The 18,033-nt window shown below is 40.6% G+C and overlaps 2 protein-coding genes across 4 annotated transcripts in view; one reads left to right on the plus strand and one right to left on the minus strand.

Moving 5' to 3' along the window:
• Nucleotides 1-5,239: 5,239 nt before the first annotated feature.
• LOC309704444 (RNA guanine-N7 methyltransferase-activating subunit-like protein) lies at nucleotides 5,240-9,069 on the minus strand. Of its 2 annotated transcripts, none has more exons than XM_082529596.1 (3): nucleotides 8,962-9,069; nucleotides 7,958-8,128; nucleotides 5,240-6,348 (listed from the first exon to the last, which is right to left on the minus strand). In XM_082529596.1, exons 2-3 carry the CDS (start codon nucleotides 8,125-8,127, stop codon nucleotides 6,129-6,131), a joined length of 390 nt encoding a protein of 129 aa, XP_082385722.1. In that variant the 5' UTR covers nucleotide 8,128; nucleotides 8,962-9,069; the 3' UTR covers nucleotides 5,240-6,128. The 2 variants fall into 2 exon arrangements, with proteins under 2 accessions (XP_082385722.1, XP_082385721.1); XM_082529595.1 differs by lacking the exon at nucleotides 8,962-9,069 and adding an exon at nucleotides 8,335-8,436.
• Nucleotides 8,469-18,033, plus strand: part of homer2 (homer scaffold protein 2) — a 35,080-nt gene continuing 25,515 nt past the window's right edge. Inside the window, exon 1 of one of the 2 annotated variants that reach the window (XM_082529574.1) lies at nucleotides 8,469-8,670. In XM_082529574.1, the coding sequence (XP_082385700.1) occupies nucleotides 8,669-8,670 (2 nt within the window). In that variant the 5' untranslated portion in view covers nucleotides 8,469-8,668. Of the gene's footprint in view, nucleotides 8,671-9,232; nucleotides 9,340-18,033 lie in introns of those variants that run through there. The other variant, XM_082529573.1, reaches the window with a different exon arrangement.

Below are 18,033 nucleotides of genomic sequence, written 5' to 3' on the forward strand. Positions count from 1 at the left end.
CCGAAATGACACACAACAGCCCAATTTATGATTTTTATATAAAAACTGTTATAAAAATTAAAATCAACATTTCATTTATTTTGAAATTTACATTATAGGGCGTGTTTTTTTTTTTTTCACTTAACAGAAATAGATACAATTGTTTTGCTATTTGTAATTCAAATATTTTTGGTTATTATCTCAAAATTTAACTTTTTAAAAGTTTTTTTTGCAGAATTTTTTCTCAACAATTCAAGTTTGTAAGTCCCAGACCAACCCAAACATTTACATCATTTAGAGGGTACCTCACAAATATTGGAGCTATTAAGCCAAATGTTTGACTTATTGATGAAAGTGGAAGAAAAAAAAACTGTCATAGGCATGTGCCTTCACTTGTGGTGCTAAAAAAAAATCAGTTAGTTCTAACAGTGAGTACTGAAAGTAAAAAATGTACACAAAACTCTCAATTTCACAAATTCATTGTGGCATCTCCACCATTCATGCCTTCATTTCGGACTTGTCGCCTTCATCATCAGATTTTTCTTGAAATTTTATGTTAAGTTTTTTTCCCTTTGCATATTCAACAGTGGAGGAAAATTAAGAGTGTCACTCATAAGAATAAAGATGGCACCCTTTTATTTACGTAGCTAAAACGATGGAGTGCAGCAGCATGCACAACACCAAGAATCAGAGACTGAAGTAGCTCGATAAAATAAATCCATATTTATTTATTTATTTATAACTGTGCATTTCTACCATGTGCTTTTAAAATTTTGACTCATTTTATAAGTATTTCATTCACAGTCAATCAGGAAAAGGATAAACAAAGGCATATTTCCTACATTTAGCTGTTTGGGCAACTGGTTTTAAACAAAGGGACATTTTCTCTATTCACAAAAAATCTGCACCTTTCCCTCTTGAATCGGACTTTTATTAATATTCAACAATGTAAATTATCAGCAGTGGTTCGATGTGCTGCTCTGTAGGACGCTGATGGTTGTCATCTTGAAGGGTAATTGCAGCCTAGACGGCAGTAAGCACAGGGCAGGTTGAAGAATGAGGGAAAATCGTTCCCATTTCGCAGACTGCTGAATCTGAGAATGTCCTTACCCTGAATGAGACAAGAAAAACAGATGGCTCAGATGTTGCATTTTTGATCAACATCAATTACAAACCAGCATCTTTACTGCAATGAAAAGGCTTTCGGTGTAGTTCTGTGTGTCAGCCTGTCCCTCGGCCAATCACTGGTTTGCATGAGGAAGACACAGATGGACTGAGCGGAGCATCTAAGGTTTTGGAAGATGGAGCCATCTTTGGTAACAAGAGAAAAGCCATTTCTGTCTGTATTCCCATGAGAGAAGAAATACATTGAATTTTCATGACCTGCATTTTATTTATAACATGGGAATTTACAATTTGGGCTTTCTACTACATATGCTGAATTTGATAATAACAGCATCAGCTTTTAATTCATGAGAAACCTTTTTGGCCTATGGTTGCTTGCAAAAAGTGGCACCAAAGCTGCTTCTTGTTATGTTTCACATCCACTACTGAATACATCTCTCACCAGGTTAGTAAAGGATCAGGTCTGAATGCTTCTTCCACCAAGTATTCCTAGAGCTGTCTATGTGTGCCACTAGAGTACCACCTGATATAATCAGACTAACAAGCGCTCCTCTGCACCACAGTCCACCGTCTTCACATGGATGACCTGGGCAGCTGCATGATTAAGTTACAGAGTGTGCATTCGGATGAGCAAAGCACCAGGGTGCATTCAAACCTCACTTTGCGACCTATTCTTAATTGTTAATTAAGTGCATATATGATCACGTGGCTTCTAGCTGCACGTGTGCTCGTGCACACAAGGTACACTTGTGCACAGTGTTGTTTGAATGCTGGAGGCATTCATTTCAACACAAAAGAGCAGAGCAGGAGCGCTTTGCCATTTACACACGCTACTCGCTACACGAACACTCTGCACTGTCTGCTGGGGGCTGGCTGGCCCGGACCAACCTTAGCCCCTGCACTCTCCAACACCAGATGTAGGTCGCCGAGTGCTCCGGGGGCTGGGGGATCCTGCGTGTTTGTGCGTGTTTCCGGGGAGGCTGTAGTGTATTGTGCGCACAAGCGCATGTGTGCATGCTCTTCCAAGAGGAGGGGGGGCAGAGTGATGATTGTAGTGTATGAGTTCATCATCAAGGACATGGCCCCCAGCGCACTGTCTCCATTGCTGTCACATTGCATCGTCACAAACAGGCCACATGAAGCCTGACAGCCCGGCAGACCACACCGAGGGCATATTCTTGTCGGTCCCTCACTGTGGCTCTCTCTATTGTTTTCCTTTTCTTACAATCTCCAAGTCTCATCATGCATTACCAGCGTAATAATTGCAATTAAAACATGATGGGATTGATTAGAGGGGGATTCAAAAGGTCTCCACCTGGTACTCAAAGAAATAACAGTAAGCAGCACATTTATTTTCTTAATGTGTCAAAAACTGCTTAACCAGATGCTTTATGCTGCATTAAGAGATGAGTGCAATGAATGTGTTGGCTAAGGGATAGTACAGTCAACACTCTGTGTCACACAAAGGACCGGATTAACATGCTGACCTTTGGATTAATCTTTCTAGCTGTGTGAACTTTATGTTGAGTCTAGTTTCTGAGGATTTCAAAGGGGATGTCAGTTCATCTCAATCTGACAGGCAGTCCTTCTGATGTGATGTGTTAATATCAGCACCAAATTCTATACTACGTAAGCTAAACACATTCAAAGCAGGATTCGAGCACGAAGACCCACTTTTTTGACAATCCATGAAAAGCAAAAACTATCATTAGTGTTAGAGAAGGAAATGTCAGGGGAAAACACCAAATTCTGTATCATATATCCTCTATAAAATGCAGGCACTATCCATCCAGACTGATGACAGAGTGAACAACACTGTGTGGGTCCTTATAGAGTCTTTGCCAGCAATGCCATCCAGAGAGTCATGCTATTAGCAGGGACAAACCATAAGAAATATGACTTTAGCTTACTCTTGTAATAACTTGAGACACTGGGAAGTGTTTGTTCACTGTGACCATAGTAAACTTCAGTAGTACCAGTTTACAAAGTACATCAATTAATGAGCTATATGTGTTGTATGCTCCTTTCATTTTCAAAGCTGTACAGTGGGCCAAACTGGAGTCTCTGGAGAGCTAAATTTTGGCAACTGGGCCTTATGTTTGACACCCATGCTTTAACACTTTCAAGATTATTGAAATTGTGAAAACTCTGTTTCGACCTTCCGAAATGGTCAAGGGAGCCAGCTGCTGCCTGAATTTAGTTCTGTCTGAAGTTTCATACTCCCCACTGTTTGCCAAGTGCTTGCTGAGTGTGGGTGGGTTTCTCTTTATAATATTGCATATAATTCAATATAATGTTTTTGTCATATATACTGTGTTTCCATGTAGGCTTAAAACTTTCCTTTTTGATGAAAACCTATAATAAGAGGTGGTTCCCTGAAAAATCCTTTTTTATGATGCTATAGGCCCTTCTTTTGTGGGACCTCCCACAGTGCACCTATCATCTTGGCTTTGCTCTCTTCTCGTTCAATGTAAATTAATTTGATTGACGACTATTGCAGGTCATTCACTTTGGATAGTTTTTGCATTGTCCCCTCTCTTTCCAGAGCCTGTGCGTCTGGTTCTGGAGCTGTGTGTTCCTAATCTTTTGTTTACTGGCACCACCAATCTGCTCAGTGTTTATTGTTTTTCAGCGCTCATCCTTTCTCTCTCCGCTCACCCCAAATGGTCAAGACAGCCGGCCGCCCAGCCTGAATTTAGTTATGACTGAAGTTTCTTACTGCCCACTGTTTGCCAAGTGCTTGCTGGGTGGTGATGTTTTGGGTTTCTCTTTATAATACTGCATATAAAATCTGCTGACCTTGATTTGTAAACTCTCCTCAGATTATACTTTTATGATTTGCCAAAGCACTGATAACAAAGAAAGTGAAATGACCGTGAAAGATGGGAATATCTACACTCCTTCCCTGTGCCACGTAAACACAAGTCTGGAATTTTTAGATATTTCTCTGTAAATAAACCCCTACTTTACTTACTGATCTACTCTGCACAAGACATCGCTGTGCTGTGAAGACACAGCAGTCTCGGGTGACAACTCTCTAATCTAAACTGATTACAGTGGTGATGGCAGCGTTCTCCACAGTGTGCCAGTTTCAGCACATCCCCCACGCACTTACGGCCTAACCTCCTTCCTCCCTCCCTCGCTTATCATCACAGCTGATTGCACTGCTGAAGTTCAAATGAACTGTTAACCCTGTCTTTACCAGGTCCATAAATAGAAAGCACAGAACTGAATCCAGGCAGTGATGAAACAGTGCGGCGATTTGCTTGCTGCTTCGCTGGAGAGACGGCTAATGTGTCCAAAGCCATCTCAATATTGGTTTAGCAAATTCACAGTGGTCCCAAAATCAAAATTCCTGGAATATACTGATTGGGTTATTTTGAAATGTGTTTGAATACAATAAAGATATAAGCCTGGACCACTTATTGAGGAATTTTGCAGTAAGGTTTCGCTTATTTAGTGTTAAAATGTGAGCTAATCTTTAACAAAGGTCATGAACCCAGCATGAAGCATGAACCCATTACTTTCTGATTATCCTACACTGGGTTGCTCATTTGTTTCAGAACTGATAAAAAGATTTGATTGTCCGTTGGACTATTGAAGACTGGAAGATGGTATTAAGGACTGATGAATCAAAATGTGAAATCTTTGGGTCATCATGCAGGATCTTTGTATGCTGTCGGGTAGGAGAAAGGATGTGTGTTGCATCAACTGTCAAACATGGAGAATGACGTGTGATGGCCTGGGGCTGTTTTGCTGGATCCAGGGTCAGTCACTTGTACGAAGTGAGAGGCACCCTGAACCAAAACTGCTACCATATCATTTTGCAGCACCATGCAATGCCCTGTGGTATGCACCTAGTTGGTTATGGGTTCATCCCACAGCAAGATAATGACCCAAAACATAAGTCCAAGCTACAACACAACTACCTCAGGAAAAAAGAACAAGATGGTCCTCACTAAGATAGCTGAACGGGTGTGTGTGTGTATACACGCGCACACACACACACACACACACACACACATTATGAAAAACTATTTATATGGTATGTAACACAAGGTCAGTGATTCTTTGGTGTTACAACCTGAATGAGCTTAGTGCGACTAAATGAAAGAAAGAAAATAATAAAATAGCATACGGTAGAAAAATGAAATATGTTTAATGCAAACAGACCAAAGGCCAATATCTGATCTTATCAATTTTTGAACTTTTAGACACATCCCTATAAATTATCTCCAATAAATTATTAGCAACTGTTTCTGCTGGGAACAAGACTCTTTATTAAAAAAAAATAAAAATATCAAACTACATAACTCAACCCCCCCCCTCCAGAAATCTCTTGTTTGTTTTTTTAATTTAGTTTATTGACAGCAGATTAGTTCTTAAGTCTACATGTCCTTGCATAACATTCTGACACAGAAAACTGAAGCTGTGTTGCTTACACGTTTTCGCTGCAAATTCTGGTTTAGTGTTTGTTACAACACTGTACCACACAATTTTATACCAAAGCATATAAAACAGTAGCAGAAAATAAACAAAACAATGCTCCTGTGAAATTTCAGAGCAATAATGTGCTAATGAAATTATACGGCAGCCCACAAACCCGAGAGAAACAGTCATTTTCAGTGTCAGTGTGAGCTCCACTGCAGAATACTGCAAATCTATCTCCTGTTAAGACATCCAAATATGACAACAGGGCTGAGCAGTGTGAAATAACATGGGAAAACATTACTGTGGTTAGGTATGACGGGGGGGGGGGGGGGGGGGGGGGGGGGGGGCTAAGTGGAAGTCCAGCAGATTCACACAGTCCCATTTACCTGCCAGGAATTTTAATTTGGAGAGTAAAAATCAGTGCATCAAAAATAAAATGATAAACACAAAAGACTTTTTTTGTTTATACATTGCTCATCTTGAATCACTGAAAGAAATATTAGTTGCACACTCCTGCATATAGTACTACAATGTGAGCTGAAAGACTACAAATACTTTAAACACTTGTAACACCTGAGAGATTACAAAAGAGATCAGTAGCGATCATGATGTGGTCTCTGATGGGAGACGTATCCCTGGTTGGAGCTTGGCCGCCCTGAATAAGACCCACTTCCATGACCCCAGTGCCGGTCTCTGTCTCGGTCTCGCTCTCTGTCTCGGTTTCTGTCGTGCCAATGTTGCTGTCCACGATCATCTCGTCTCCAACCGCGGTCTCCTCCCCATCCACGTCCTCTGTGACCACGGTCATGGTACCTTGATGATGACATAAAATTAACAAACAACAGGCAGTGATTGATAGACATTAGCTTAAGTTGTCCTCAAACTACTATGGTATTGTGAGTCGTGCTTACTGGGTTTCTCTAATCTCTCATCACAATTTAAAAATAGATTTCTCATTTACAAGAAGGTAAAAATACCAGGAAACTCCTCCAGAAACTTCCGTGTTAATGCTGGGATTTCAGTTTTATGAAGGCAGTTCACTTCTTACTGGGGTACATCGCCATGGCAACTTATTCTACCAACCTAACCTGCAGGCTATGCTCCAGATTAGATATTAACAGGTCCAAAATTACCACCTATGGATTAATCGGTTCTCTGGAAAATAGCGTCAACATTCCTGGAAGATCCCTCTGACCTCTGTGGGCAGACTGTATTGGGGCCAAGTTTTCTTAAGAGCATAAAACACAGATTTTGAGATCTAGCCTTATTCCTTGATTTTTGTGTGTGTGCCATTTTCTACAAATATTGGAGAATTTCAGTACACAATTATTAATGGGGTCACACAACACATTTATGAACCTTACATCAAATTTGCTCACAGACAAAGCTTGCATCTGAATTACAAACGAAACTAAAACCATCTTACAGACACTACATTAATTTCATTGCATAACAATTGTAATCCATCAGATGTATTCGTTACAGCAGACTTATAATTTACAGAGCCCTCATTTTCATCAGCATTCTTTTGTGGCTCCTGGAGGAGTTTAAACAGATATGCCCAGACCTCCCTTTTTTTAAGTCACCTCCTCTAGCCCTTGTGCTGCGACACTAAGGTGTTCCCAAGCCAGCTGAGAGACAAAGTCTTGAAATGACTAAAGAAATTACTTGTCCTGGGTTGGCCCTGGAAACTCCTCTGTAGGACATGCTCTAAACACCTCACCTAGGAGGGAAACTAGTCAGATGGTTGAATCACCACAACTGGCTCCTTTTGATATGTGTGAAAGTAGCGGCTTTATTCTGTGCACCACCTGAATGATCGAGCTTTCATCCTCTCTCTCAGGATGGAGGAAGTTCTTTTTCACCACTCCACAAATCACCACCTTATAACAGGGGAGGAGTTTGTGTGCTGTCTCAAGTAATTTGCTCCAAGTTGCAAACTGGTCCTGGGTGAAGGGCAGAATAAATGAGTCTGTGTTGGTTCACAGTCACACAGATCATTGGAGTCCTGTGTGGTTGGTTGGTTGGGGGGGGCTTGCGACTGGGTAGATGCTGCCAGTGCCATGCCTTTCAAAATATATCAGCGGTATCTCGAACGTACTTCATAGTACACTGTCCAGATCAATGGTATAGTGGAATACTGATCTTTAAGGACAGTTTCACCCCTCTGACTATCTTGCTGTCATTTTTCAGTGGAAAACTGCCTTACTTAATGAGAAGTCTTTTGCATTCTTCTTTACTGGTTCAGAGCATCTAAACAGAATCTCTCATTCCTTATCCCAGCTACACGATGGTTAGGGGAATTCTCCTTAATATTTTCTAACGCTTATCACCTACATTACAGCGGTGTTTCTATCATTATCGCTTCTCTCAATCGTTAGCAGTTTCGCAATGACAAAATGAAATCAATAAGCAGCCCTACCGGTTATCTCTGCCTCTCTGGTTTCCTCCCCCACGACTCCTCCAGTCCTCCACGATGGGAGGGCGGTCTGCAGGACGGTTTAAGTACTCCTGGTACTCCTGATCCTCCGAGGAGAACCTGTGTGCGAACATCTCCTCGTAGTTCTGCTGGGTTTCCGCAGTTTCGGTCATTCTGTGAGCACACAAATTATTGAAATACTTAATATCACAGAAAAGCTGCTATCGCGGCGTCGTGTTTGTATTCCCTGTTGGTCTTGCTAAACCGCGTGTTCCCAATAAGATAACTATTCTGGACAGTAATAGTAGTTATCCAACATATAAACAACGAAAAATAAAACTAGATTAAAAACAGTTACATCTCTGGCTTTGAAAAAATACCTTAATGTGACAAGTACGTCGTTAGCTTTAGCGACACTTTCCACTTCTGAAATTTCAGTGTCGTACGTCGCTGAAATCCTTCCCCCCCCGGAACAAACCTCTACCAATTTTAACGGTTCTGGGAGCGCGCGCACCTGCCAGAGATTAATGAACGTTACCTGGCAGTTAGGGGATAGAAGAAAAAAGTCCAACAACCATTATGAAAAGATTCAAGACCTATTAATTGACACAATTACATGCTAATAAGTGGCGTAGCGAAGTTTGCTTTAACAGTTATTCCGCTTAATTTGGGAGAAAGGGCAAACTGGTGGAAGCCAGCACAGTGAATGGAAACATGTAAGTGCATCAGATTTTTATTTTTTATTTAAAAAACCGTCGGGTTTAACTGAAAATTATTTCATTTTTTTTTTGTTTATGACTAAAAAACTCCAGTCTGGCCTGAAAGTCCATCTAAAACCGCAGACGCCACCACAGATATGACAGGTTTAGGAAACAGTGGGTGGCTGAAAGGAGAAAGCAGGTGGAAGCCGCCCCGTGTCGCTGCTGCTGCCGTTGATATGAAACAGCCCGTTGTGGAGGAAGAAGCTCAGCGTAGAGCAGCGAAATGCAAACATTAACTTAACTCACCAGCGCCGATTGTTTGAAGGCGGCGAGGGAGAAGCCACGCCAAGGTGGGATTCACACCCGCCCATGTGAACAGGAAAAACAAAGGAGGAGAGGAGGAAAAAACTTCCTGAATTGAACAGGCTTCTGTGAGACTGAGCTTGACAGCCCGGTGAGTCGAGTTTGCGAAGAACTGCTCTCTCTCTCCCCCATATCTCAGCTGTCTCTCAGCGGCAAGAGGACTTGTTCGGAGCTGGCACACGGGGTTATGAACTCTTTGGACCGCTAATCATCTACGGACTGCGCTTTTGAAACATTATTTTTCCTCTCAACCCAGCCAATACATAACCTTCAGATTAAAGAAAAAAATAAGGAGTTGTTCCTCAAGTCCGCGGCAATGGGGTGAGTAATCCAGAAAGCGCTGCCCTTCAGAGCGCCTCTCATGACACCTGCGCTGACTAAAAATGTGTTTGTGCGGCGAAAAGACGGCAAATATGCCCCCAGAGCTGCCCGTTTCACCTGTCAGCCCTCAAATACATTTAATTCTAAATATCGCTGATTTCAAGCGCCAGGTTGTGAGAAGATCACCTCTGTTTTATTGCCAGATTGTGTTGCAATGTGGGGAAATTAACGAGGTGACTCTTGTTGGACTGTCAGTGAGACTATTCAGATGTGTGTATATGTGTGTGTGCGGTGGGGGGTTGATGCCATATTTATAATTATGGATTTATGTTTTATTTATGAGCAGAATTTCGAAAGGATCATTCTTGAGTGCTCCGCTTCTTCCTTTTCTTCAGGATAGGAATATGGTTTGGAGAGGGTTATGATATGGAGGTGTCAGAGTCAACACTGCCCACTAATGAGGAGAGATGGTGGTACTTGTGGAAGTGTGTATTTGTACGTATGTGTGTTGTCCACAGTACTGGAAGTAGTGGCGTGTACTCCCACAGTAGTTTTACATGGTACCGTACAGTATTTTGCCTCTATACTGTGGTATGAATGTTGATTCTGTGGCTCACTGCCACAGTTATGCAATCACCATCTCTCCCTCTTTCTGCACATCTACATATATCCCTGTCTATGCTTTCCAAGCAGCTGGATTGTTTTAATTTCACACAAAAAAGGGAAAACTTTTCAGACTTAAACCTCATTCTAGATCACTTATTTATTCATTTATTTATTTTAGGAATTCTTCCACTTGTAACACACAAAACTTGGATTTATGGAAACTATGATGTGAGGCGTGAATCACTAGCTGCATAAATGCTCAATTATGTAATGAGTACCACCCCATACCAAAGTGATTGCTTTTCCTCAGTATTTTAATGCGTAAGAAACCAGTTCAACAGTCCTGACTTCCTTTCGCCAGTTTGGTGTACTCACCCAGCCGGTTTCAAAGGACTCAGCTGTGTTGTGTCATGAAACTGACCCATGCAGTGGATCTGTGACAAGCATGGCAGCCAGGCCAAAGCAGGAGTTCCCACCTACTCACAGGCACAAAAGTTCCCTTTTTCTTTTCTATGTTCACTCAGTGCTAAGCAGTGGTGTCACTTGTCAGCTAAATACCTTTTTAAGAAGGAGGGCACAAATGGCTTCTATGAAATTTTATCCCACAGGACTTCCTTGAAACTACATTGGCTGCCTTTGTCATTCCAATTAGTTTCGGGGTAATCAAATGTTGCTTGTATAAAAAAAAAAAAAAAAAATCTTAAAATTCCTTTTTGCAATACCTGAGCAGCAGTGAAAAATCAAAACTATGGAAGGCTGATAAATCCAATCTCCTACACTTGATTCAGTATTGTTGCTTTGATGCATTTGAATCAGCAGCTATTACAGCAGTGATTGAATCAGCATGTTGTGACTGTGTTAGATTGTCTGACCAGGAGTCCAAATCACAACTAATGAAATTTACTCTCATAGAAGGCAAACAAAATATTTAATAATAATAGTAATAGCGAATCAAATGTGAGAACTGAAACTGGAAACTTTCTCCTTAAGAAATAACTTAATGATTGTTGCTCATTACGCTGCAACTGAATGATGGAGATTACTGATGAATCTGCAGTTTTCTTGTGTGTTTGTGTAAAACAAGACCCAAAAAACAATGCCTATCACATCTTAAACCTTGAAGTAACTGGACTAAATTAAAGAAAGGGGAGGGGAATTCTTTTGTTCGCCTTCCAATAATTAGCAGATGTGTTGCTAATTCTGCAGTGTATATATTACTACCTGAGCACACCTGCTAATGATGCAATGTGTTTTGCACGAAGCAGCAAATCAACAGATAAGAATGAGTCTGTGTTTGGTGGAGGGAGCTGTAGATCATTTGTCGTGTGTGTGTGTGTGTGTGTGTGTGTGTGTCTTTGTCCCTGAAGCTCCTGTCTCCTAAATGAAGTTATAGATTAACTATAAGTCAGACAACACACACATTAACGCCCTCGATTTCTATCTTTACGTGTCCCTTTATTACCATATTTCTTTGAGCAAATGATCTATCAGTACCCTCTTGACCTTGAGACACTTTTTGTTGTTCATGCCATTTCCACACGATTTATTGAGTATATACTGTTACATATTGGTCCAAATTGTAGCATTGTATGTGTGCATTTGTATGTGTACGTCATGTGCGGCATGTCCTAAAAAAGAATAAATCAAGCCTATGTAATTAAAGACTGGTGAATTGGAGAGGGGGAGGAAATTCAGACGGTAGCACTGGGAAAGAAAGCGATGAGAATTCTGTTTCTAAGTACAGTTTTGCAGCTTAAGGGCTGCATCTCTGGAATTATTCCAACATAAAGCCTAGATTGCCTGAAAGCCCCTACTGAATAGGCAGCCACACAGACAGCAATGCAATCAGCATATTGCTATTTAAAGTAAGCCATGCTGGGAGCAGGCCTAACACAGGGATAGATGATAATCTCCTGGCTGGCCAGAGAATGGCATATAAAGGTTTAACACTCATTGATTAGGCTCTGTGACATGTGACGTGACAGTGGGTCCTTTGGCTGCCCTGACAGGAGAGTGGACTGTAAGCTTAATCTGAGGCTATGTTCTCCATCTGTGTCCGAAGGCTGGAGGGGATGGCTGTAGAGGTGCAGTTGGGGAATAGGAGCAGGTCTTACTGTTAAAGAATCATGTGTAAATGAAAGGGGACAGGCTGATGGTGGATTGGACGTCTCATCACCAGATGGTTGAAGCCTAGGAGGCCATCTGCTGCCATGCTGTTCTTCTGTGGAGACTTCCTCACTTCCTTTTCCTTGGAGCGCTCACATTACGTTGGGCTCTGTGTCCTGCCGCCTCAGTGTGGTGGAGGGAGACCTGCTGTGGTGGCTTGTTTGATTCTGGCCTGCTGCCTGTGTTGCATGGGACACACAGTGATGCCAGACCTGGCATTGATTATGAAGGTCATTGGTAAAATGAATAAAACAAAGTTTACCACAGTCATGCCTAAGACAGAATGTTTTCTACAAAATTAAAATATCCTGCATTAAAGCAATATGTAAAGATTATTTTACTATTTTTCCAGCTGTTTTTCCAATTTGCCAAAATGAGAAACAGCCCGATTACTAAAGTTATAATGTTTCGGCCCTCAGAGCCTGATCATGATCTGTGGAAGGAGTGGGACAAAATATTAACAAGTGTTTTATCTTGAGATCATCAATCGTCGATAGCATGGAGCCAATTATAGATACTTCTATTGAATATGTAGGTGGACTGAACTAATTTCCCTGACAAAGGTGGACTGTGTATTAAAGCAAGAGAGCTACCGTAATTAACTGATTTTAATGCTAGTAAACAAACCAAGTAGCATAACAGCAGCATTTACTACTCTTCAGTTGCACAAATGTCTTGATGTATGTTTGGATAATTGCCTCGCGACGCATCAAACGTTGTATGCCTAATTGTGGATACCGTATTGCAGTACTGAGTTACAATAGGCACGGGAGTTAAATAGTATCTCTCATGTATATCAAATTTTTACTATAGCTTTATAGAGATTGGAAATTCTGGTAATACGGGAATTTTTTTTTTAGTAAAATAGAAATGCTTGTAATTAGTCAGTTTATGAGCAGTAGTGTTGAATTTGGGCTTATTTTGCTCTTCCCTCCTAACGGTTGTTTCTTCCTGCACTGGATAGTGTAGTGCAGAAGAGATGCCATAAAATAACCTTTAACAGTGACTTAATGCGAGTGGTTTTAAGCTGAGACATCATGCTCCTGTTTTGTAAATGTCAGGAGAAAGAAAATGAAAGCATAATATAGAGCTGTAGTTCTCTGCTAACTAGACCTTGAAGTCTGTTATTGCATACAGTATATATATATACAGTGGCCTCCTTTGACCTGTTGACATCATTAGTTGAGCAAAGTGTTTGTTGCAGGGAAAGCCCAGGTGGTTTAGTAGTAATGAACCCAGAGAGAATTTCCTCCGCTGCTTACTTTGCTCATTCACACAGACAACACGCCGTTCTCGCTAATAAGGCGGCGCCGCTCTCCATCAGGACCCGCAGATAAAATATAACACCATGCCTCAGCGGTGCTCACCTAACATGCAAAAAAAGGATAATGAGAATCCAAGTTGATGATTTCTAGTGTTTTATGCTTAGCAAATTAATACACTCATTTCTAATTTTCCATATTCATGTTGCCACATTTGAACAGTACACCTTGTGACACAGTTTTTTTTTTTTCATATGGGAAAAGATGTCCTTTTGTTACTGTGCTACACTCTAAAGCCTCTTGTAATGTGGAGTGCTACTGACAGGACCAGCAGAGAAAGTGAGGAAGGATAACTGCTCCCAGTGAGTGTTTCTGCAACTTTACCGTGGATATTTGACAAGTGAATAATGCCCCATTTGTCACTAAAGTTCTTCGAGCAGGCAGCGAAATCTGCATATATATTTTTTTTCAGACCACATAGGGACAAGGACAGCACTTTATACTTACTCTATGAGTGATATAATGAGCTTAAGTAACTGGGGTAGCCTGCTGATTGTCCTGCTTTAGTGCCCGTTTCATCAAGAAAACTTTCACTGTGGTGAAATTGTCTCTAAAGGAATAAAAAAATAAAATAATAATGGAGTAAAAGACCAAAAAAATAGTTTGACTTCCTAATGTTGGATGTTTCTTTTTATTAGTGAGATGGTTGCACAGTTTGTGTTCACATCAGGCAGCTGAGCATAATGTGGTCCAGTCTCTAGAGGATTCAAAAGGAATGAAATATGAAGTCTCACTGGCAAAGAGACTAAAGAGGTTATCTTATATTATAGGTTACTATTCTCAAACATATTGTTATGCCTCTGGAATTGCACCCATGTAAAAGTGACTACTTTATTCATCTCTTGCACATTTAATGCCCGAGACATGGTGCAAACCCAGATAGCGTGTGGTGATGCCATCTCTCTAACCTATTTAGTGAGCGATCTGACACCTTTGTAACGGTACTGCAGGCTAGAAAAAATGACACTGAACTTTATAAAGAATCGGGCCTTACTGTCACAAGTGATCAACCTTTCTTTTTTTAAGATGTGAAAAATTACCCAAATATGTTTTTACATAACCACCCTTGGCTCCACATTTAATTTTCAAACATTACCACCTTGTGAGGTTAAACTGTCACACAGGTTTACTGCAGTGATACGAGCTTCCTTGTGTTTAGTGAGACACATTAACTTTCTGTAGGGATGTAAAGAATGCAGTTCGCATAGCTGAAGCTGCTGACGCAGCAGATTTCTGTTAAACCAGTTTCAAAGCCTGTTTGAGTGACGTTAAATGCTTTAGCGTTTAACCTCAGATTTCTAAATCCTCTATCAGACCGAGAGCTCGATGAGCAAAGTTTGTCTGTGGGTGCGGTAAGCCCGGAGTGGATTCCTATACTCAGGAATCTGGACAAAGCTGTTTGTCTTTGTTACTGAAAGAAAAACATGCCTGATCTGCACAGATGTAGCAGCACACAAGTGCAAAGTGACTGCAAGCGCTTGCATGAAAATCACCATCCCAGGCTCCTGTTCAAAGATAGAAGCTGTCTGCTGTTTATTCACACTTCCTCTCAGAACACCATGCCATCCTGTATCATCTTAAAATGTCTTTTTTAAGCTGCATGATAATCCTTCTTAGCTGTGTATGGTGTTAGACTAATCGCTACCTACCTAAGTTATAAGTTTTTGTGAGTTATTACTCTCAAGGCAAGATTGTTTTTAACCCTTTCATGCATGAATTATGACAATCTCAATCAGGATTTTTATTCACCTTAGGCATGAAAAAATAGTTTTTTGAGCTTCATTTTTTAAAAAATGTACTTTTCAAAGAGTGTTTTTTTTACTTGTCCACTTACGTGGACAACATCACCTTTTGGAGTGGGTGGCAGGGTATGGAGTGACACATCAGTGTCCAATGTAGTGGTTTATGTGCAAGTATACCATCAACACTGACTCTGTGAAAGGCTGATACAAGAAAACAGCCTTTGAATAGCTGTCTACTCTAGTGACCACTATGTGTGAAAGGGTTAAAAATGCATGTATTTATAGGTGGGGTACTCTGAGTAGACGGATCTGTCTGTCAGCTCACTTTAAATCTTATTGCTGGTACACAACAAACACGATTGCTGCGTTATCAGTGTGTACAGTCCTGAGGTGCGTATGTAGGTGTATGTAAGCATAGACAGTGCAGTCTAACTCAGACCTGCACCCCCACATAGAAACACACACACACACACACCTGTAAATTATTCAAAGCACCAGATGGGGACAGAGAACGCCTGACAGGCAGCGGGACAAAGTATCCAGTGGTCATAGTCCCAAATGTTGTCGTCTTTTTTTCTTTTCTTTTTTTCCTCATTTATTTTTTTATATCTAGTAAAATCAATCAACCTAATGCTTTTTATCTGAGAAAAGCAGATCAGACAAATCCATTAAACAGTTGTGTGAGTGCATCCATGTGTTCAGCAGCGGCCTTTCACTCCTCCTTCCCTTGCCAGTCTGAGCTGGCTCGAGACACTGGCACTGCAAAGGTCAGCGCGTGTGGCTATGTAAAGCGACAACAGTGATCTGTATAATGGGTTTTGTTGTTCCCAAAGCAGATGAAGACCGAGATTAGGCTTAAAGGGGACAGTGAATTTATTAGGCTTTCATTTCTGTGAGAACCATAATCCCAATGGAAGTAAAAGCTTTATTAGCTCATGAATATGTGCTGCCTGCCAGCTTGTCTGTCTGACATTATTTTCACCGGCAATTCATAACAGTGCATTAAAGTATTTCTGTCCATGAGACATGTCACTTTGCCCGTTGCAGTGAAGCTTTGCAACAACAATGGGACCATCTGTACCCTGTTAATCAAACATGTGTACGCTTCTCAGCATGAAAAATTGTTTGTTCAGATTTTTAAATAAAAAAAAAAAAAAAAAAACTCAGATGATTTTGATTAATTTTCCTAAGCACATCCCCGTGCTTAAAATGTTCAAAATTGATTTGTTGGCATCACATTACAGCAGCTGTACCAGTGTATCTAGCTCAGAACCATTACATATGTTTAAGGAAGGAAGATACCAGCCCAAGAAAATGAATGTAATGAAACAGTAAAAAGGGTTATAACAAAGAAAATATAATGCAGTAGAAAAAATTGTGTGGTTCTGTTGTTGTGGTGGTTCAATCCCAACTGCTCCAGTTTGGTTTGGGCAAGATATTGAATTTAAGTTTTCCCCGATGCGTCCATAAGATTGTGAATGCTAGACAAAGTCTAGTCTTGTTTGAATGAATGTGTGATTGGGTGAATACAGCTTGTAATAAAAAGTGCTTTGAGTGCTCAGAGTAGAAAAGTGCCATAAAAGTCCAAGTCCAAGTGATAAGATTTTGTGGAGGCAGATAAGTGATATGTAAACAATGTTTTAGAAGCACATTTGGGATTTTACAGAGAATAAAATTATCATTAAATCATCACTAATTATCAGAGGACAGAATGACTCTTATAGATGCTTATAAGATGGAAATGGTGGTATTTTGATCATTTTTCTTCAAACTGGCCATGACTGTGTTTGGGTGAGCTAATGCTTGTGCTGGCTAGCTAGACTAGTTATCGGGATTCAACTCTACTCATTTTGATATTAAGAGGAGATGCTAATTTAAGCTAGCAAAAACACTATATTAAATCTACTAACCAGAAAAACTAACAGCTGACTCCTTTTTGTCTTTTACTACCTGACACTGATTAAGAGAAATCCGCATGTGACTCAATGCTGCCAGTCCCACGAAGCCTCAACACAATTTAAACTGATGTGTTTTTAAAAATAAATTCACTCTGTGCAGTGGTCACAAACAGGTGGATTTACTATAGAGACAGAAAAACAGACAGCCTGAAGAGACACGTTTCGGCTGTAAAGTTGAGTATTTTAACCTGGGATTCTGTGGGGGTGGAGTGGCTTTTAGAGATATCCTGAAGTGCCCATTTGAGGAAATGACAACTTAATTTTTCTGCCCTGGAGTTTGATGTTGGCTTAAGATATGGCGTAACATACAGATCATCCTTGAGGGCTGTTCATACATCACAGCATCCAAATTTCTGACTCAAAAGGGCTGTTTTACTATCGTTGCAGTCATTACACACTGTTTGCTGCTACAACTACACATGTTTCTTTTCCAACTATTTATTTATAAGTGACTTATGTATGTATGTATGTATATATATGTGTATATATTGTACTATTCTTAGTTAGCGTATTGTCTGTCTTGTCTTAATGTTGGTTTAAAATGGAGCACTGTAACAAAAAATAATTTCCCCCAGGGATCAATAAAGTATTCTGATTCTGATTCTGATTAGAGTTCAGCGTTTAGTGCATTTTAGCCAGGTCTTAGCTTTAGATGGAGAATTGAAGGTGAAATCCAAAACAAAAGACTAGAATCTACAGTATGGGCTTGTGTAAATGTGTGGGTCCGACACACTATGGACCGCAGCAAAATACATGTAATACCAGCAAACATTTTGTTCTCCCTGTTTTCCAGGAACGTGGGAACGAACTGCACTGTGCTGTGCTTGTACTGTAGCTCACTACTCAAGGCATCAATATGCTTCCACTGAAGTGCTCTTCAGATGGCTGAACAGCATGTGA

This window comes from Aulonocara stuartgranti, assembly GCF_965226115.1.
Source record: "Aulonocara stuartgranti genome assembly, chromosome: 1".
Classification (NCBI taxonomy): Eukaryota; Metazoa; Chordata; class Actinopteri; order Cichliformes; family Cichlidae; genus Aulonocara; species Aulonocara stuartgranti.

What these genes read in the sequence shown, in the direction of transcription:
- LOC309704444 (XM_082529596.1), bottom strand. Translation starts at nt 8,127, where the DNA reads ATGACCGAAACTGCGGAAACCCAGCAGAACTACGAGGAGATGTTCGCA. An exon ending in CAGAGAGGCAGAGATAACCG is followed by an intron (nt 6,349 to 7,957) that starts GTAGGGCTGCTT and finishes GTCATCATCAAG; the next exon opens with GTACCATGACCGTGGTCACA.